This window comes from Amblyomma mixtum, chromosome 3 (genome assembly GCF_055824585.1).
Source record: "Amblyomma mixtum isolate Tamu chromosome 3, ASM5582458v1, whole genome shotgun sequence".
NCBI classification, from domain to species: domain Eukaryota; kingdom Metazoa; phylum Arthropoda; class Arachnida; order Ixodida; family Ixodidae; genus Amblyomma; species Amblyomma mixtum.
In genome coordinates this window covers 186,042,704-186,064,349 of record NC_143014.1, presented here as the reverse complement: position 1 = coordinate 186,064,349, position 21,646 = coordinate 186,042,704, and the positions used below count along the sequence as shown (strand labels likewise).

The 21,646-nt window shown below is 49.7% G+C and overlaps 1 protein-coding gene across 1 annotated transcript in view; it reads left to right on the top strand.

Annotated features, from left to right (window-relative positions):
* The window catches only part of LOC149352996 (RYamide receptor-like), a 64,043-nt gene extending 47,945 nt beyond the window's left edge, over nucleotides 1-16,098 (top strand). The window contains exon 2 of the mRNA XM_089582204.1: nucleotides 15,528-16,098. Within this exon, the coding sequence (XP_089438330.1) occupies nucleotides 15,528-15,968 (441 nt within the window). The 3' untranslated portion in view covers nucleotides 15,969-16,098. The remainder of the gene's footprint in view (nucleotides 1-15,527) is intronic.
* Nucleotides 16,099-21,646: the final 5,548 nt, after the last annotated feature.

The window sequence follows — 21,646 nt, the reverse complement described above, 5'->3', positions numbered from 1 at the left end:
GTGGACTACGCAAACGGTGAGATGGCGAACGATGTCTGTGCGCCTGGAATGCACTGAGGGGTTAAGAAACGTAACTCCAATCGCACGACAAAGACAGTTTTCCCGCTTTCACTACAGGGTGACGAAAATACGTTCTGGCTGAGAATGCTAGCTATTTGGAAGGAGCGTGCGAGCTAGGACGTTTCCATCGATTAGAGGCGCCGTGCGAAACCCGAGCCCGGCAGAAGCGAATGTGTGCGCCCTTTCTTCGTTTTAAAGATTCCATTCATAAGAAACGCACATCAAGATTCTTTACGAAAGCCACGTATTGAGCTTTGGCGAAGTTTCGTCTTTCACTGCCGAGCCTTTACAGCGGGCGCGTTGGCGGAGGCGGCGAGTGTATACAGCCTGTCACAAAAGCTGGCCGCTGTGCCACGGCTCTATATATCTTCGAAAACTCGAGGAGCAAAAGACGCGCGTCGTTGTTGAAGAAGACATCAACGGAAAATGAAAATAAGATTTAAGAAATGAACGGGGCCTGAATGCATGTCGTTCGGTCCTTCTTGTGGCGGCATGATCGCGGGCACCAATGTAGTACGTATACACTCCCGAAAGAGATGCTGCGAACCCCTCTGTCGTTGTGAACATGCTCCGCCTTTTGTGTCTCGGCCATGGAGCCAGTGCCCCGTGCCCACCCCGTAAAGGGTTGGGCAACGGAGAGCACTCGCCCCGAGTGGGGCTTCATTAGCGTAATCATTTACTCGTACTGAAGCAGCGGCTGCATACTCACCTTTCGCTTCGCGAAAAGCAAGAGGACTGCTTGCATCACACGTTCGCCTTTGCCTTCTTCTTTTAACTTCAACTTTATGCAAAATCGTGAGCAGATGCAACGATGCGCACTATCGGTACATTGGCGCACTTAGATTTGATTAAACTGCCGGAGCTATACCCTGAAGCGTGGCACGTCCCTCATTATATATCCCCCGAAGCTAGGAAAGGTGCCCCTCTCTGAAGTTCACCAGCGCAAAAGAAAGCGGCCTTTTTGTGGCGTTGTCTGCTGCAAGGAGAGGTAAGAATTTCCCTGAAGACGTGCGTCACAGGGCATCGCGTGGGTTTTAGTATACTGTCACTGAAGGGAGGGTTGGCTCGCTGTTATTAACGTTGAAGTTGGTGTTTCCCAACGTCAGCACTTTTTGCTGTCGAGCTCAGTGGTGGAGAGTTCGCGGTGTAGCAACCCAATGTGCGCCGGCACGTGAACGAGCGCGTGTTTGCCTGCAAGTGATGCTTTTTCATTGTCTCCAGCACTCAGTGTGACCTTTTTGGAAAGTGAGCTGAATGCAGGAGGTGCCTATATTTTTGGTCCTTTTACTCTGGGATGGGTGTAGTTGTAAGCGCTTACGTGACATGTGTAGCTGAGTGACTATGCACGTAACCGTATCTGAACGACCGATCAGTTAAGTGGGGTGGAGAGGCTCTTTAATGGAAAAAAAAAGATCTTTGCCTGCATGTAAAAATCGCCGACATGCTACATTTTATACGGTACTTTAGCGAGGACGCTTAGCGAGTTAAAGGTGGTAGCAGGAGCGTGTAAAAAGAGTTAAAAAATAAAATGTTTAAAATAACGCGTTCATGCGGACACGTTGCGAATTTAAAATTAAGACCCTTACAAAAATTAATCTGACCATGAAGCGCGGATTAGGTTCATTGCCCTGCCCTTCGCAGCAGCTACCCGTCTATTAAATGGGTAGAAGACACTGAATGGCCGAGGCGCCAGTGAATCGTTGTGTAAGTGGTCGACTGGCAGAGTAAACAAAAAAATCAAGGGGCGCTTAATTGGATTACGCGTTTACAGTACGTTAGTATGGGAAGCCTTTGTGCGCAGTGTAGTGATTTGTGTGGCACGGAACTTCCTGGGCGGACTTTGTCTATTTGTCGGAATGCTGTTTGTCGTTTTTCCGGCACCGTCATCGGCAGAAGCATCAACAACGGCATCAGTAGAATAAGGGGAAGAAGAGAGCTCTTGAACATCCGGCACTCTGCTCTCGACAGCCACTATACACGGGCTACCTATCACTTCTTCATTCTTCTTCTTAGCCATCCTTTCATTTCTCCTACCAATTTTTCTTGGTCATTCTTAGGTATTTCGATTTTTGCTGAGTCATTCCTTGCCATTTTCATCTTTGCTGCCATTTTTAGTCATTATTAGTCATTATCGATTGGACATAGTCATTTCTTTCATTATTTTTTTTTCGAGGGCTGGGGGTTAATTCTTCCTGTGGCAACCACCTTCCGGCCTCCTTCCTCTTCCTTACAAGTAGAGAGGGGATTTCATCTCTCCATTTTGCCACCTGTCAAACATTGCAAGTGGCAGGTTGCTCTTCCGCGCACACAACCTTACATACGCCGACACAGGCGTGTTCGCACAATGGGGCTTAATTGCAATGCATTAATAAACAAATGACCGAGAGAAGTGAGCAATGGAGTGACTGAAAGAATCGGTGAGTAGATAGGGGCTCCCTATGCACAGATGGCAGAAGTGAGCGACTGTGGTACTGACCTAGAATGCGACCGAGATCGACATTGCGAACGCTGCGTTGAGAGTTGGCGTTGATGCCACTCGCGTGACATCACTTCAGGTCTTCACCCAGCCTTCATCCGCTATGGTTAAAGCATGTGTGGCAGCCCTTCATTCCCCAAAAAGCCGAGGATATCAGTGGGACGTCTGCTACAAATCCAAACACTGGTCTTTTCGGATAAAAGTACAACTTCTTTGTACATAGCTCTTAATTGGGACGCAAGTGTGGAATATTGTAACATGCTGTTATGAACATACTGATGCGAATGGTCTAATCTCCCTATGTGTAGCAAACTCTTGCTTTTAAAGTTGGTACCGCGCTCGCTCCGACTAGTCAAGTCTGCTATATAGAAAACTAATGGGGTGCGTTTTTGATATTAGCATAAAAACTGCAAGCGCCCGAGGGGGATCTGCGGGTATATTGATTGTTATGGTGCAATCGTACGAAATGCGAAAAATTGCGTTCATAAACAACTTCCACGTCAGCGGATAAAATGGGTAAATTGATTTTTCAGGAAAGGAAATGGCGCAGTATCTTTCTCACATATCTCGGTGGACACCTGAACCGCGCCGTAAGGAAAGAGGGGAAGGTAAGAGTGAAAGAAGAAAGAGAGAGAGAGAGAGGCGCCGTAGTGGAGGTCTCCGGAATAATTAAGACCACCTAGGGATTTTTAACGAGCACTGAAATCGCACAGCACAAGGGTGCCTTTTGCGTTCCGCCTCCATAGAAACGCGGCCGCCACGGTCGGGTTCGAACCCCGGTACTCCGTCTCAGTAGACGAGCGCCTTAACCACTGAGCCACCGCGGCCGCCTAGTGAGCATTCAGTGAACAACTACACGGTCTAGCGAGCAACAACGAACGCCTAGTGAACATTCAGCGTTAGCCCCTCGATAACTAGAACATTTGATGAAGAATGTGCATAAAGCGTCGCATGCAAATGTGCGATTAGACGCAGGTTTTGCGCGGCATTATCCACCAGGTATAATTCGCAGTTCGCCTTTATGCTGTCGCAAGCCAAGGAATCAATCCTGAAGAAGCTGCCCGTCCTTAACAAGCGGGGTTCGTGTTTGCTGAATTACGGAACAGCACATGTGAAGTTAACAAAAATGCAACTGCGAAAATGGCACCTTCTACGCCCAGAAGGAAAAAAAAATAAAGGAACTAATGCGCTTTTAGTTTGAAAGATAGGGCTGTCTCCCCTTAATAACGCCCCTGTCATCAGCACAAAAACCAACCAAGAACATGTGAACACGTCAGCTAGTGTGGAAAAAGAAGAAAAAAAGAACTGTAAAAGCCTAATTCCTCTTCTTCTTTTGTCTGCTCTCACACTGAACTGTTGGTATATACGTATACACAGCCCGGTTTGTTTGATTTGTCTGTCTGCTGCAATGGCGTCAACTTTTACTGCTGATGCCTCATTTTTGTCAGTTCCCTGACCGAGATGGTTGGCGCATACACCCCATTCAAACGATTCTTTCTCCTCTTCTCGGCCGCGAGCCGCTTGTTTCGAGAAAGACGAAGATCGAGAGTCGTGGCTCGCGCTAGGATTCCATCGGCCGGGCTCAGTCACGACGACCGGTCGTTCGCGTCTGCACCTTCTTCAGCACCTGGAGGAACAGCCGGCAAGCTAGCCTACGAGAACCATGCCCTCCCACCGCAGGCGTTCCGCGTCGCGGGAGCCAAGGAAGCGCGCCCCTGTGTGCTGCGGCTGCGGCAATGCCTCCCCGACCCGAGTCCCGCAGACCGTCGACCCTCCCGTCAGCAAGACGCGCGAGTCCAGCGTTTTCTCCAAGGTCTTATTCGGAGCCCTGATGAGCATTCTGCTGGGCGCCTGCCTCATCGTCAGCATTCACCTGAGGAAGTCTCTCTACGACAAACCGTACCGCTGCCCGTGAGGCGGCTCTGGACCGCCCGGCGACCCAGGCCTTCTTGTCCACCCTGGCCTGTGGATCGCCAGGCAGACGGGAGAACGAGCCAGGACTGCCGCCCGTGTCCGGTTTCCCGGAGCCTGCTTTCCGAGTGCTGTCCTGGTCGCTTCCCGTACAGACCCGGACTCGTCAGCGCGCAGTAGACGACTCGAGACTGAAAAAAAAAGCTCAGTGCGTGTTTCCCTTCTCCTTTCCTTTTGTGTGCCTTGCAAAGAACTCGAGTGCTTTCCTCCGCATTGCAAGCTGCGTACTCTGCAGTCGTGGCCGCTGACTGCAGTCTGGACGGTTGACATGCTGAAGCAGCTGTTCTTCGCTGTCGCTTTGTGCGTCATGATCAGCGTCCTCATGTTCGTCGCCATCACTACTTCTGCCTTGCTTGTTGTGCGCTCGCTGCAAACGGAGGAAGTTTACTCAATAAATGAAGTTCTTGCTTCCTGATCATGATCGAGTCTTTTCTGTGAAAAAAAGCCAGGGCCAGAAAAATAAGAACAACGAAGCAATGCCCTAGTCAATCTTATGTTTCACGCTGTGGGCAAGATACGCGGCTGCTGGCTCAGCGGAGGAAGTGCTTTATTCTCTGCGATTACAGGCCGGCGCATCCTGAGGGAAACACTGTTTAGCACGCCAATATCGTTAACGCACGGTTTTAAGAGCATTTTATCGCGTCGTTCACTCTAAGGCGGCTTCATCTGGGAACTATCATGATCGTGATTCCCGTCATCGTCTTCGTCATTTTTACCGCTGCCAGTAGCAGTTAGTGTTGCCTGATTTAAAATGACACATACCAACGGCAGGTGATTGGCCAGTGAACTCATCGCTTTGTCCACGTCGTCGTCAGTAAGCTCTAAGGACACGTCATCCTTCGCGCCTTCCAAAAAGACCATATCGGCGCTGCACATATTGGCCTCATGAGTCAATGTCCATATTCGTCTTCTGTGCATCTAGCTGTCAAAGTTATGGGAGTAAAAAAGAAGACAAGGACACTGCGACGCGACATTTAAATTAAGTTGCAGAAACCTTGGCGAAGGCATCTCCGGCCCTATCAATACTTTCTTACCAACCTGCTCATTTATTACCGCGGCTAAACTTCGCAGGAGGATGCTAGTGCAAGAATTTGCTGAATCAGTGATTGCTTCCTCTCCTACCGGCATCTTTTACCAGCGAGGTGCGTGCAGGGGTAGTGGTCACGTGACCGATCCCTCGGCAGCATGCACGGCAGCCTCATGAGCACGAGCGCTCCTCGCGCGTCCGTGGCCGCTTCGTTATCTTTGCGGCTCAAAGCGTAGGTCAAGTGGAGCATGCAGCTTCTTGGCCATGGCAGACGCGGAACCGTTGGATCAGCCACATTCAGCTGCCGTGATTCGGCATGCTCGCCAGCGTGCTCGCCACAAATCTGGCTAAACGTTGCTTCACGTGCCATTGTGTACTATTCGTTGATGATACTGAATTCTTTTTTCATGGTGATCATACCACCAGAGAGGTTGCCGAGGCCTTCCATATTATCAGGAAATCTAATGGATATATTAGCAAACCATCTTTAGTTTTATCTTCAAGAGTAATGACCATGCTTCACAAAGGGTAGCGCGTTTGGCGGGCAGAACATGTGCGTTTGAGTGGCTTGATATCTTTATTTTTATTTTTTAATTGTACAGCTATGTGTGACTGCGCGCATGTGCGCTCGCCTTATGTGTGCATAAATTGACTTGCTTACTTCAAATAAAATCTACTTGTAAGTTCAGCGCCGTGTCTCTCCTGTCGTGTCTTCTGCCGTGACTCTGTCTTTTCTTCAGGATTGTCCCGCTATCAAGCTCTGTTGAAAAAGGCTCGTTATGGATTACCAACTCGCCCAGTCTGTCGTTCTACTGAGATAAGCCGTCTGCAGCAACAAAATCCAGCCATACGGGAGAAGTGAGGCGGCGAAGGCTAGCGGCTTCGAGGTCAGGCCGAAGATCGCAGTATAGTATATGTTCGAGAGAAGAAAGCATCCGTACCTACTGCAGCGTTGGCCGTTTCTGGACCATCGATGGAGCTGCCGCCTGCTAAACGTTTGCTAAATGATGAACAGCGTGCTCGCTAAGTCGAACACCAGCGGTGTGCGCGACTTAGCAGCGGTGTGCGTGCGCGTGCGCGGGCGTGTGCGCGTGCGTGCGTGTGCGTGCGCGTGTGTGCGTGTGCGCGTGTGTGCGCGTGCGTGCGTGTGCGTGCGTGCGTGCGCGTGCGTGCGTGCGTGCGCGCGTGCGCGCGTGCGTGTGTGTGTGTGTGTGTGTGTGTGTGTGTGTGTGTGTGTGTGTGTGTGTGTGTGTGTGTGTGTGTGTGTGTGTGTGTGTGTGTGTGTGTGTGTGTGTGTGTGTGTGTGTGTGTGTGTGTGTGTGTGTGTGTGTGTGTGTGTGTGTGTGTGTGTGTGTGTGTGTGTGTGTGTGTGTGTGTGTGTGTGTGTGTGTGTGTGTGTGTGTGTGTGTGTGTGTGTGTGTGTGTGTGTGTGTGTGTGTGTGTGTGTGTGTGTGTGTGTGTGTGTGTGTGTGTGTGTGTGTGTGTGTGTGTGTGTGTGTGTGTGTGTGTGTGTGTGTGTGTGTGTGTGTGTGTGTGTGTGTGTGTGTGTGTGTGTGTGTGTGTGTGTGTGTGTGTGTGTGTGTGTGTGTGTGTGTGTGTGTGTGTGTGTGTGTGTGTGTGTGTGTGTGTGTGTGTGTGTGTGTGTGTGTGTGTGTGTGTGTGTGTGTGTGTGTGTGTGTGTGTGTGTGTGTGTGTGTGTGTGTGTGTGTGTGTGTGTGTGTGTGTGTGTGTGTGTGTGTGTGTGTGTGTGTGTGTGTGTGTGTGTGTGTGTGTGTGTGTGTGTGTGTGTGTGTGTGTGTGTGTGTGTGTGTGTGTGTGTGTGTGTGTGTGTGTGTGTGTGTGTGTGTGTGTGTGTGTGTGTGTGTGTGTGTGTGTGTGTGTGTGTGTGTGTGTGTGTGTGTGTGTGTGTGTGTGTGTGTGTGTGTGTGTGTGTGTGTGTGTGTGTGTGTGTGTGTGTGTGTGTGTGTGTGTGTGTGTGTGTGTGTGTGTGTGTGTGTGTGTGTGTGTGTGTGTGTGTGTGTGTGTGTGTGTGTGTGTGTGTGTGTGTGTGTGTGTGTGTGTGTGTGTGTGTGTGTGTGTGTGTGTGTGTGCGCGCGCGTGTGTGTGCGTGTGCGCGCGCGCGTGTGTGTGCGCGCGCGCGTGTGTGTGCGTGTGCGCGTGTGCGCGCGTGTGCGCGTGTGTGCGCGCGCGTGCGCGCGCGTGCGCGTGTGTGTGTGTGCGCGTGTGTGTGCGCGTGCGCGTGCGCGTGCGCGCGCGCGTGCGTGTCGAAAAGAGACATGTGCAGACAAGTCGAGGCCAACTCGTCCAGGCTCAGCCAAAAGGAGCCTCCTACGAGAAGCCGGGACCAAAGCTCCGTGTTTCTTCCGTCGAGGGGTTCGGAGGGTCAAAACACGACGTCGGCTCCACCATCATGTAGAATCTCGTATTTCCCGGTTACAGTACAGCTGCGCTCGGTCCAGGAAGCGAATAGGCTGAACCCATGTGTGCTCATGTCCGTGGTGTCGCAGCACACCAAACGCCGGCAAAGTGCAGCTGTTCTTGCGGAAACGGACACCTTTGAGGATGCGCCCCCATTTTGCCAGCGCTGGCTAAGACTTGCAAAGCGTTGCCACGTTTTAGCGAGACAAAATACAAGCTGGCGCGGTGCTCCCTAAAATTCGTGATGTTCTCGCTACTTGGCAAAGCACTTGCTACGGACAGAAGACTCGCCCATCCAGTGCGACGTCGCTTGTGTTACAAGGTTTCAGTATGGGTCCCTATCTCTTTTCTGTGTTAGTAAGTGACCTCGTATGGGTAGTGTCCAGCTCTAGTCGTATTGATATTCCTATAGCTTGGAGCTGTTCTAACGTTTGCAGCAGCTAAGACTGCCGCGCTCTTGTACGCGACATCACTCCCTCGGTCAGGTAGTGCAAGCTGGACAGGCTGTCTTACCGTAAAACTAGAAAACTGAAGACTTCTTTCACACGTGAAGTCAATCGTTGAGTATAACTACATCCAGATCATTGAACAGGTGCTCGTGGTTAGCAACCTCGGGGAATAGTTTCATTAGAGTCCAGTAAGGACTGTGGTTGCATTAGAAACTGCTATGCCTGGTGTGGCATCCGCGCTACACTGTATCGTTGCCCTGTTCTTGGCAGCTCGAAATATGGGCGCATTCTTCTGGAAGGTCGTTTCCCATACTCACATTCGTACACCACAGGCGATCTTACAATAACGACTCAGTAGTACATTAGCCTTAATAAAGGAGTTTCGTGAAGATTGCGCTCTGTTGTTGCTGACTTTCGGTTTAGGCAGCCCGAAAACTATGGCCACACGGTTTCAGGTTGTTTTTTTTTTCATTTTTACTGACACGTTACACGTTACAAACTCCCTCATTTTGTTGCACGTTCCTGGGCAAAGCGCACGAATAATCCATGTGAATGGCGCGAAACCTTGTGCTCTGAGCTCTACCTTACTCATGCTGCATTACAATGTCAAGTAGTCTAATAGCGACCCTTGCCGTCATTTCACGCTTTCTGTGGCGTTGACACCACGCCGGCTTTTCTAATTTTCTGTGAGTTCTTGGTTTCTTAGCGTCTGTGACCACTGCTTCAGGCCTTCAGACATTGGCGGGCAATCGCTACACAAGTGAAACGAAAGCGCGTGTCGTGAAGTTCTGTAATAAAGGTGGCTAAATAAATCAAGGAAATGAGCGGCTAATGAACGTGCATTCGTCACCTTGCATACAGCCTCCAGTACGAGGTGCATGGTGCGAATGTGTGATGCACGCTCCCTGGTGCGCAGATGGTCAAGATGATGATCGCTTGCGTGGCCGCATTCCTCCTCTGCTGGCTCCCACTGAACCTGTTCATCGTCGTGTCGGAGCAGTACCCGTCCATCTACAACCTGAGCGGCATCGGCTACATGTGGTTCGTCTGCCACTGGCTGGCCATGAGCCACGCCTGCTACAACCCGCTCATCTACTTCTGGATGAACGCAAAGTTCCGGGCGGGCCTCCAGGCGCTCTTCCGATGCCTGCCGGCCTCGCGCCGGCGCTCCTCGTGCTTCGTGTCCACCTGCAACGTCAAGAAGGGCGCCGCGGGCCACAGCAACGCCATCTGACTGAGCGCCCAGCCGGGCTCCGAGTGCGCCGCGCTGCCTGTCTCTGTGTCCCATTGCAGGTACTGCACTCCCCCGTCTGGCCTAGGTTGGCGCGCAGCCGGAGAACGCCAGGGAAATTCGTGTGCCCCGAAAGAAGTCGTAAATTTCGCTTCGGCAATGTATCACTACGAGAGAGAGATGTCGAGTCGGCAACGCTGAGCTCAGCTTCATGAGGCACACACACACCAGAGCAATTCTCCAGTCGCAGGCTGCTACCCGCCGGCGCTCTTCACATTTATTGGGCGCAGTTAAAAGGCAGTTGGATGTAGAAAATGGAGAAGAAAAAGAAAACGAAAAATCCACGCTGCTTGAGTACGCCCCAGCTGAATGTACGCGCCTCTCAGGGTCCGTTCAGTACAATGTCCAGCTCGCGCTAACCATGCTGAGAGCTCGTGAAGCTAGCGGGTGCGTGCGATTCTAAAGCCGGCGTTCCGTATCGGCCTGCCTTCTTAAACCATTCTAGCCAGGTACAGAGGTCAGATGATGATGCTCGCTTCACTGGTGTGAAGAAGTGCCACCGGCTGAAAGGTCACAACTTTGCATTGCATTGAAACGTGCGTAGAGGCGAAGTACACCGGCTTTCGACGGCTACTGTAGCAGTTTGTTAGAGTGACAGCGTCCATGGCACAAATATTAATGCTCGGGCGCGCGCACTGTCGTGCCTGTCTGTCGCGTGGTCTCTAGGCAGAGTTTGTTGAGAGTGCCGAAAGAAAGACAAGTGCTCTGGCCACGCGGTGCGTAAATGAGTGCAGTATACTTAATTACTAATTAAAGCTAAACGAAGATCAATTCAAATTTACGCATAATGCTATTTCCACACCAAACAGCAACGCCATTCGCCACGGAACTGCGATGCTGCCCGTAGTGGTTCGTTGGAGCAGACCACGTTCATATTGAAAAACCGCATGGTTTTGACGTACGTTTAACGCTGTGCATGTACAGGTTTTCCGGGAACGCTTTTAGCGATTATAAAAACGAGAGAAATAGTATCAACGAAGCCGTGGTCGTCAGTGGACAAAGAAATAAATCTCGTTTACGCTCTAATTAACCAATTAATTGAAACCTGGTGATGGGATTTTATTCTGCTATATTTCGGCGCCATACTAGAATGAATCTTGTCTGAAATGCTAGAGCGGCTCTTACATATGTCTACCTCAAGCGGCACAGGCTGGCCGGCATTAGCGACGGGAAATGCGCGAGTTTGTTGACAGATTGGAAGCAACTCAGGAGGGAGCTTACCTAATGCCCTCTCAGGGATCAGTTTCACCCCTCGCCTCCACAGGCCGCGGTCTCAAATGACAGCGCTCTTCGACTGTTCGCGTGACTGTTACTGTGACTCTCTGGGCTTCTTTCAGCGTGGCTACAAATTCATTACTGTGGGAATAGTTGGGGCAGGGTGCTTCAGTTCGGTTACCCGCTGTACCCTTTTTCACATCGTTGTTTTCCCCTAACGCCGAAAAGTCATGGCTGTATTTTATTTTAAAGTAGAAGCGCGTCCCCAGAGAGCCAACTTTCTGTGGTGTTCTAGATCGCACAAACGCTGCAGGCAAGTTTGTAGGAAAGGAGGTGGTCACCTGTAGAAAGAGGTCGCGTCACACAAATGAGGAGGAGGAACCACATTGTTTCGGTCGCACAACTGAGGCGCAAGGTTCAGGAAGCACTGACGAGTAACGTGGGGCCATTCTGTTGGGCCTGGAGGTATTCATTGCGCGCACGACGGGCCGAGTGCTGATCTATGAAACGCAGCGCCGTTAATTGTTTCCTCCAGCGAACTCTGACGTGGCGTTTCGGACCTTGGGTGATCCACTATGAGGACCGGAATGCGGATCAGGGTTTCGCACAAGGTAAGCTTGGCAAGTTGCGCCAACCACCGCGCACCATTAAGGCCACAAAGCAGCGCTGCGCCACAGCTGGAAAGCATGCGAAAAGCTCCGGCTCTCTCTTCTTTTCCGGCTCGCAAGTTATGCCTATCACATGAACGGTTTTGAAATGCAAACAGAGCTTAGGAATGCAGTGGCTGCAGTCCCTCGTCGTGGAATCCACGACATAAGCGCGGCCACTTTTGTGTCGTTTACTCAATATACACGTGACTGCAGTAGACGGTCGCCTGAGGCCACTCTCTTGGCAATTCGCGTAAGTCGCTCGATCCGTGTGTGTGTCTGCACGCTGCACGACGTAGACACTGACTGCACGCATGCTTGTTCTTCGTAGTTGCCGTAGGCCGCAGCATGGTCGACTGCCTTCGGACGTTTCATCGTAGACGCGCGGCGGTTTGTTTGCAGCAAATCTTTACGCTCTTTCTTTCATTCCCTTCTTTCTTTCCAGTAGAGTCGAAAAAAATGCAACGGAGACGCTACGGATTTCTACGTTCCTCGGAAATCATTTTCTTTCGCTGGAACTGCCGCCTTTTTTGGGGATTCACGGCGATGCTTCATCTTCCTTGCCCCACTTTTTGCTCCTTTTTTTTTTCTCATTTTTGCCCGGCACGGGTTTCTTTTTTTTTTATTGCTGTCTCTATAGTCAACGCTATTCATTGCAGCTCGCATACGCATGCTGTTTTGCGTTCGAGCAGACGCAGTGGTAAAATTAGCTACTATTCTGACTTCGGGCTTTTTTTTTTTTTTTTGCATCACTGTATCACTTTTTTTTGTCGTGTTACTCTCACTTCTTTATGAACGCTTCTATTCATAAAGCCCATTTTCTACCCGTTTTTGCCCTCGTACGGGCGCGCACAACACATTCACGTTTCGTTTTCCCCGCATATGTTGCATTTCTGCCACATTTCCAACGCAGTACACGCCCTTAGTTCGCTTCGTCGCATCCGCTCAGTTTTATCGTACGAATGCTGTCGACAGAAAAGCTTTTATAGTTTATTGCGCTCTCTCATCGTTTCAAGTATGCTTGCTAACTGTACTTCTGCGGGCGTGTGTGTATACACTTGTGTTCTTTTCATACTTTTATGATTACCAAAGGAATTAAGGATTGCTGAAAATGGAATGGAACTTTTTAAAATGATTTATTAGCATCACATGCGCATGGTTGACGGCTTTTTTTCACACAGCATGATGATGCAAGCTCATATTCGTGTCGACAGCATGCCCTCGCGTTCGTCGCATTCCCGAAAAGAAGCCGCTGTCGGTGCTTTCACACAGGGCTTCGCGGCTGGTGAAAGCTTGAAAACACCCATTGAATAAACTTGTGTACACGCTTCTGTCCAGATCACGGTTAAAAGGCCAATACACAGATCGCTGGCTGAATGTTAAGCACTGACTGATAAAACGCTCACCCTCAGGTCCGTCACACGCTCCAAACTTGATTCGCCCCCTGTACAATTTCTTCTTTTTTGCTTCCAGCTTGGAAAAACAAGTCTAGTACAAAGCACCGGAATCGAAGTCGGTAGTTACCGAAAGACAGCCTGACATGACGATAACTACGCGCATTGCGCATCCAATGTATACGGCCTGCCTCGGTGGTTCCTCCCTTTCAGTCCGCGCGCACTAGACAGAGTTCCCATTTTCTTATGCGCTATGCAGTTTACGTTGTGTCTTGCCGAGAGGCTGTACAAGCGCAGAGGGACAGAAGCGCAGCATAATTCATTAGCGATTGCTTCACCATACAGTGGAAGCTGTAATACTTCAAGCTGCGGTCGATTCAAAAGCTTCAACATTCGTTTCTCTTTGCACAGGTTATGCATCACTACACAAGATAGTGCTCGGCCTATTCACTATGAACTAGTTCTGCATCCAGAAAAGTGAGAAAAAAAAGGAGGTCTGATATGGTGAAGCATTATAACTTCTGCGCAATAACGGTTTCAGTCGAAAGTAGTGTCTCACGCTCGTCGCATTTAAAACCCCAGCCATCATTAAAGCGGGTGAACAGCTTCTACGTAAATCTTTGTGCTTTGTTAAGAAACCACACATATTGCGCCGTCGGCAACCGAGCAACCCGTCAAGGGACTTAGTGTTTCAGCGCGATCAAACCGAGGGTAACGTCGCAGCACGCGTAAATTTTCAGTGCGCATGGCCTCGCACGCAAGGCGACTCTTTATGTTAGTTCTTCTTTGTGCCAAAGTGGGAGACAAATGGCGGCTGATACTTTACCGCAGCAGTTGAGAAGCTCGAAAAAAGTTTTCTGTCTTTTGAAGTGTGAAAGGCTGCGGCTGAAAAATTAGCCAGATCGCGCACCTATCGAGTAACTTCGAGTAAAAAAGCAACTAATTCTCAAAGCGTCCATGACTGCTAGTAGTTTCCCACAGGCCACTCGAGTAGTTCTGAGGTTCTTGCTACTTTTGGGCCGCACACAACACAAAGTACAGGATGACCAAATATGTGCAACATACCTAACAATCTAGCTTTCTCGAAAGACGAGTTCCATGAAGCTAGCCTTGAACAGGTATACTACAAAAATGATGTTGCTATCTTAATCGTGTGTATTCCCCACAAAACACCCTTTTTCTTCAAATTTCTCCCGAGGCCAGTGTTCGCACTGCAGTGCCATAAATGAACAAAGGTAAATTAATATTAATCAGATTTACCTGCTTCTGCAAAAGCTACATTGCAAATATAGTTAAGTTTTCTAACGGAAAGTATTCCCTTCACTGAAGCTGTGCACTCATTATTCAGGCACTATTTAAGCTGTAGTGACGGTGCTTCAGAAATGTGCATTACTTCGTGTTATTTTCCCTTAATTTTATGCCACAACCTTGACTAAAGCAAGTAATTCTGGGTTAATAAATGATTACAGTCATGTACGGGAATACCGCTCGCCAGCTCGGCATTCGGCCTAAATTGGACAGTGTCTACCATGGCATCGTTTCCTTCACGTTTTAATTACAAGCTTCAAAATCATTAAATATATTCAAAGCTACGCCATATAGGATAAAACCTTTATTTACAGATATATTTCCCTCCTCACAAAGTTCATTCCAAGTTTAGAAGTCTTGTTTTCCTGCTTGAAAGGCCCTTTACTATTACTATTACTACTGCTATTACTGTTATTACTATTAATATTTATTAATGAACATCAACGACCATAAATGCTTCAGAGGACTTGTGGTATGCGCTGCAACTATCTCTGACTATTCCCCTTCGTTGCATTACCCATTATGGACAGTGTAGCAACAAACAATTAGTGGATTATATTGCTGCTAAGGCACCTCCTGCGCCTTGCGCACTCAAATGTGCCCTAAGGTTTGCCCACTCGTTTGCCAAACTGCTCATGTACACAACACTCAAGCGTTCCGTGTTGGAGTACGTCAATATTGCATGTGTTAGCATTTACTCCCGTCAAACTCTAGAAACACAGGGACTAATCACTCTAGGCACCTCATATATTTCATATTTCACGACGATGCCTTTAAGTTTTCTCCCTTTCCTCAAGCTGCTACTCAGACGTCTTGTAAACAGCATTTTAATTGTGTTTTCCTCCTTCGTCTTGTAAATTACCTTTAGCGACACAGGTCTTGCATCGTCGTCTTTCACAGTTTACTATTTGAGCGTGCCCTTCTAGCGAAATTGCAAGTAGCTGGCAGGTTAACGAGCCTCGCTAGATACTCTTTTCGTCAATTCCCACCGTTTCGAGGGATTACATGCGCATGATACGAATTGTTACGTAAGCTCATTGTATGTTGTTTTTGCAACGCGAAGCTGCGCATTTTGGTTGAGCTAGTGCAGAACGCGTAAATAATAAATTAATTAATAACATAAACACATTGTCTAGCGAACTGTGATGAGCGTTATCGCTGATGCCATGAAGAGTGAAAAGTTCGGTCAACACGCGTCACCCGCTTTCTTTTCCCTACCGTGCGGAGTTGACAGTCGAACTGTCCGTCGCGTGTCTTTCGTGTCTGCGCAGATGATCAAGATGATGATCACGGTGGTGACGGTGTTCATGCTGAGCTGGCTGCCGTTCAACACCTACATCCTGCTGTCGGACCTGGACCCGCGCATCAACAACTACGAGCACATCCGTTACGTCTACTTCCTCAGCCACTGGCTGGCCATGAGCCACACATCTTACAACCCCCTCATCTACTGCTGGATGAACGCAAAGTTCCGCGACGGCTTCTGCCAGCTGTTCCAGCGCTCGCGGCTCTGCTGGCTCGCGCGCCTGCGCCACCGGCGCCCGCTGCGCAAGGAGTCGGCAGCCGAGGTGGCCGCGCTGCGCCGCTGCAACACGTACACCACGTACGTCAGCGTGCGCGCCGCGCCCGGGTCCAGCTTCCGCTTCAGCGGCGCCAGGGACGCCGCCCAGTCCAACGGGAAGCCCCGTCGCTACGAGGACTCCAGGGTCTAGAGGGCCCCTCTCAAGCGCGGTCACTATGCGGCAGCTCCGGTGACCACGGGCTTCCCACGGGGTCCAGTTCGACCATTTTGCTCGGAGCTGTGGAGAACGCAATGCGCGTGCAGCCCTCCTCAAGGAAGTCGCAGCCGACGGGCACCGGGTATCGCCGAAACCACGCGTCATTCGGTCAACAGGGCGCCAGACCGCATCTTGTACTGTTCTCGCGGCCGTGGGAAAGGAGAATTTCGAACAGGTCACTTTAGCGTCTGATTTCAATGGCGATGTGATACAGAGCACTCGCGAAGCTCACTTGATTCAGAAGTGCTCTTCAAAGCTATATGTAGAATTGTGCCAAATAATCGCAGTGGGCGATCAGTGTTTAACCACGTAAGTATCTGCAGCCTTTGTCAAAAATTTACAGCCCAAGGGTTTGGCTCCTGGTGGGCGCTCTTGTAGCATTTGCGGAAGTCTTAATTTCTGGAGCAGTGAGGACGACAGTGTATTTCACCTTCAAGAGATCTGGGACGCTGGCAATGGAGAACGAGCGGGCAATATGTTCCAAAAGCAAAAATCTCTTGGGCTGCAAACTTTTCACAAAGGCTGTGCGTGGTGTAAGGGCGTGAGGGAAAAAAAGAAACAGGAGATGGGCAGGGGTGTTTATTGATATCTCGGCCGGATCATGTCGATGAAATGTGCCGCGTACTCTCTCAAGCGCCGCAGGCGACGACGGTGGAAATAGGAGGTGTCTTCTCCGTTGTCGTGTGAAAAATGACAAGCAGGTCTCCCCTGATGTAATCCAAAAAATTTCAGTTCTGTTCATCTTGGTTAGACCATACATACTGCCGAGCACACGGCATCCTGCCCCATCATAATGGTCCAGCGGTGCCAGCAAGTTTTGCGCATGACCAGTGATAAGCGGAAGGATGTCCAGAACAGCTACGAAACGATGCTTTTTATCTACTGCGCTACCTCGTAACTGCACTCACCGTGGTCACTGGTATAGCAACGGAGATAATTTTTTTCGGAAAAGAGAGGCAGGCAGGGAAGATTTACGTGCGTCAGATCTTGGAGTGGGGCTTAAGTTGCAAAGTTTATAAGGCATCACATTTCACTGGGGACTTCAGCCTGGTTAACTCTTTAGCTCTCCCCATCTGCACCTACTGTGGCCGCAGATATCTGTACAAATGTTGTATGCTATGTGACTCCATGTCCAGGGTCTAAAGATGTTAAGAAAGTGCGGAAACTCAACTCTATGTTCAACGCCTGCCTAATAACACTGATGAGCATTCAGGCATATAACTAAAGGCCGCACTGACGGATTCCGGTAATTACCGTGTTCTAAACGAGGTAGACGTTTCGAGAGAGAAAAACTTTATTATCTGAAAGAAATTCGAGACACGCCCATGGGTTCCCGCACGACCGCACTGCACTCAAGTATTTGTTCCTAAGGTCCATAGCGCTGGCAGCCCGGCCGGTGGTCTGCACGGCCGGGTCCTTCGAGCGCAGCAGGGTCTCCCAGTCCTCACAGGTCTTGAGGTTCTCAAGGCCCCGCGGGGGAGGTTCCAGGAGAAGAGGGAGAGGATGTGGAGGGAATAGGCGAAAGGTTCTGGGCATAGGGTGCAGGCAGGAGTGGAGAAGGAGGGATGATAATGGGCTAGGGTAAGAAGTGAGTGTGTGTCAAACCTAGCCTTTCTCAGACCACCCGAAAGCTAAAAATAATAGCAAAAAAATTTGGTTCCCATATGATAAGCGAAGCTCAATGGCTTATTGAAGTAATCAATGCATATTAATTGTTTTAGTGTAGTTTGCTTATGGCGGCCCACGGTAAGAGAGAAAAGTGTGCACCTTTTTGCAACTGCTTTCCCACCCCCATTCGTACAGTTTGCTCTTTGGCTTACCCTCTAAATGGTGCGCTTAGCTTGCGGAATAGCACGAAGATATTGGGCGTACCTCATCGTTCCGATGACGGAGCTTCCGAGGGGCAATACGCTGCGCTACCATGGAGCTGCAGTGGTTCTGCTGTGGCATAATTGCAGCGTGCACCGTTTGCGAGATGGGACAAGACGTGCTTTGATGACTGTGTCCACATGGTTAGTCGTAGCGGCCGTCTTCGGCACAGCGAGAAAGTTTGGTGGCGCAGGGACGAAGTATCGTGGATATTCCCCGTGAGCGAGCCGGCAGACCTGCCTCATCCCTTGCATCAAATAGACCGAGTCGTCCACATGTGAAGCTCGAATGCCTGCACGTGGTGTTGAGTACTGGATAATAAGGCAACTATATACGCCACAGTACGTGTGTATGTGTCTGATGTGTTAAACAATGGCCTTCAAAGGCTGTGCGGTACCGCCAAATGTATATGTGAACCAGAGGACGCAAGTGTTTCAGCAGCCGCGTTGGCGAACCGACGCCTGATGTGGGCGCAGTGCGGACGTTCCATGCGCGGACTATTCTTCGGCAGTTCACGGCTCAAAAGAAGGTAACGCAACGCAGACGTTGCGAATCAGTATTGACGCAGAGCTCGAGACCAAGTGTATAACATAACCACTCGCTGCCCGCGAATATTTGTTGGAAAGGGCTCGTTACGCATGCATGAGCCACCATGCCAGGTGAACGGCGTGTGCTCAGTGTGCGTGGTTCCCCATTGTGTGTGTTTGCGTGCCCGCGTGTACGTCTATAGAAGCCGTTCTGCCCCGCATTTTCAAACGTCGTCGTGGAGAGCAGCTGCCTCGATTATACTGCATGCTGCAGAGCACTACGATCTCTCACGACGCGAAAACCGCCATGACGCTAACACGCCGCGCCTTGTCGCATCGTCAACTTCGGTGTATATTGTGCATTGTCCGTCGCTATTTCCCAAGCCTGTCGGACATTTTTAAGGTGTTTAAAAAGCAGGGTCTCGTTTTTTAAGCGAAATAAAGTGAAGAGAAGCGGACGTAATATTTGAAGGCATGCGTAAGGAGAGAGGTATATACGGTGAATTTACACACGCGCGAAACCAGCGGAGAGCCTATTTATAACCCGCCATATGTCTTATTTTTCTATGGTGCGATCATTTCCTTATTCTTTTCTGATACGAGAACGACACAAGCACTGAGCTCCATTTAACAGGTACTTTTCTGGCTTTACAAGCACATCTCCCCAGGTAATTATTGTTTTGCCTGCATTTCTTCTTTATTCGCAATATACCTCGGTTGTCTCAAAAGGTCGGTATTCATTCATGCGAGTTCACTATAGAAGCAACATTATGTGCAGCAGAATGCATATTTGAATTGTCCTTCATGTTTCGTAGCCACTTCGAATACGTGTTCGCTTGCTCAATATTCCAGCGCATACTACAAGGACGCTCTTACATTCTCCACATGCATGAAACGCTCATGGCCGTGTATGAAATATGTTCGCATTAATGTTTCTCTCTTCCCTTTTGCCAAACCAAAACGCATTCATGCAAGATAATCTTGTGTGTGAAGCATACTGAGTGTTGTTGTTGTGAAAGATTAAAAGCTTTTCAAAGTTTCGCTCTGCCTTTGCTTGAGTCATGATTGGGTATGTTCTGGCCGCCAAAGAAAAAGGAAGAAGACAGTTCATACAGTTCCGTCTTTTTCCTCATTGCGTATAAATACGCATAGTCGTCCTTGCATTTTTTCAGGGATATATGTCCTGTGCAATATTTCAAATCAAATTAAATCTGAGATGCAAGGAGGGGGCAATCGCAGAAAGCGCACGAAGCAGACTGATGAGGCAAGTGCTTGCATACGTTGCACCTTCCCGACATTCCGTAAAGTATCTCACTTCCACTGAGCACTAATGATAGCAGAATAAAATCTCGAGCGCATTATTTGAGCGAATGCGTCTCGAAGGAGGCCGACCACACAATGCCATCGACCTGTTCTCATGACGTCGTGGCTAATCCCCTAGTGTGACATGGCAGGTGACATGGCAGGTGTATTCGTGAAATGGGATTAACCGCGACGTCATGACAATTGGTCGACAACATAGGCTGGAGGCCCTGCTTTGAGGGGTCTTTGCCGCTGCGTTCTTGGAGTGCCGCGCAGAAAACCATTCCGACTTGGATCGTAGCCAGAAAACATTTCAGAAATCATAAGAGAACTTGCTGTTGGGCAAGTTTGTTATCGCTCATTCTCGATTTTTAAAGCGCAAATAAAAAGAGACAAAACACGAGGTACACGACAAGACGACGCGCTTCGCCTTATCGCATATCTCGTGTTTTGTCCTTTTTTTGCGCCTTAAAAAACAATAATGAATTCCAGAAATCGCGACTGAAAAAGCCCTTCAATTTCAGTACGTGATTTATCTACAAATGTTAAGACATCTTTTAGCCCTGCAAGAGCGCCAGATCTTCCCGCGAAGTTATGCTCGGTCAGAAACAGTGCTCGAAGGGTGGTGCACATGGGTATGCCGCCGCCGTGACCTATGAATTAAGGCGCATCGGTGTTCCCAAGCAGTTCACCTCATAAAAGCCTAGCCCCAGGCCGGGGAAAATCTTGTACCCATTAGAAAACCGGTGGGTACCCGCCGGCTCTGGGGATCGAACCCAGCCCCTCCGAAATGCGAGACGGATGCTCTACCACAAGACCATCGTTTTGGTTTAAAAGAAGGCCACAAGTGGGCTTCTACCGCACGAGGCGGATTTGGGGTTGCTTGACGGCGTAACGAATCATTGGTCCGTCAACGCAACGGTTTGGTCGCAGTCCCTTTTCCCGGGAAGTTCACCCCAGAAATGCCGAGCACCAGGCCGGTGGAAATCTTGTACTCATTAGAAAACCGATGGGTACCCGGCATGGGCGTCCGGAAGGGGGGGCAAGGGGGGGTGGTTGCCCCCCCTTGGAATTACGGATATTATTTGTGCACTAGTAGAAAACAACTACACAGCTGCCGCCTCCCTCATAACCGGCCATCGGGTGCACCCCCCTGGAAAAAGTTCTGCGGACGCCCTTGGTACCCGGTGGCACTGGGGATCGAACCCAGCAACTCCCGAATGCGAGGCGGATGCTCTACAAGGCCGTAGCTTCGGTCAGCGGTGCGAGTAACCGTTGACGGGACACATTAAAGCTGTGGCGCTATACCCTTGAAGGCGGTGCTTAAGTCCAAATTTTTTATTCAAAGCTCCGCTCGTCCGGGCTCCTTCTCTCTTTCAAAGAGGCTTGTTGGGCTAGTTGGTTATGCATTTATACAAATCAGTACTTGAAACACGGACACGGACAGAAGGGCGAGACACACACACGCTACGCTGAACTGACAACTTAATTATATTCATAAAGCAATGCTAAATATATAGAGCTTTGCATCGGGCGAGGGAGTTGTCGAAACATCTCCTCTCTGGACTGTCGGAAACCGGTTCCGTCGCTGTTTCCACCGTGCTAGTGCGAGGTGCTCACGACAGTCCAGTGAACAGTATGGCAGCGCCCAGGGAGCCCTTGTTGCAAAGGTCTCTACAGTGCGGCTAAAAGTCGACAATCAGTCCCGTCACATGTTCTATCGTACCCTCAACTTCGCCCATTCAGTTTCGGCCTTTCTCTTGAGAGGGTTAATAAACGGGTAATAAAAGGACAGCTGCTACGCCATCCGCATGCTGCTTTTTTCGGCTTACTTTGTTTCTACAGGTGCCCGTAGAGGGAATCTTGGTCCATCTCCCTCTTACATAGCTTTGCTTCCGAGCTGCAGCCGCTCTG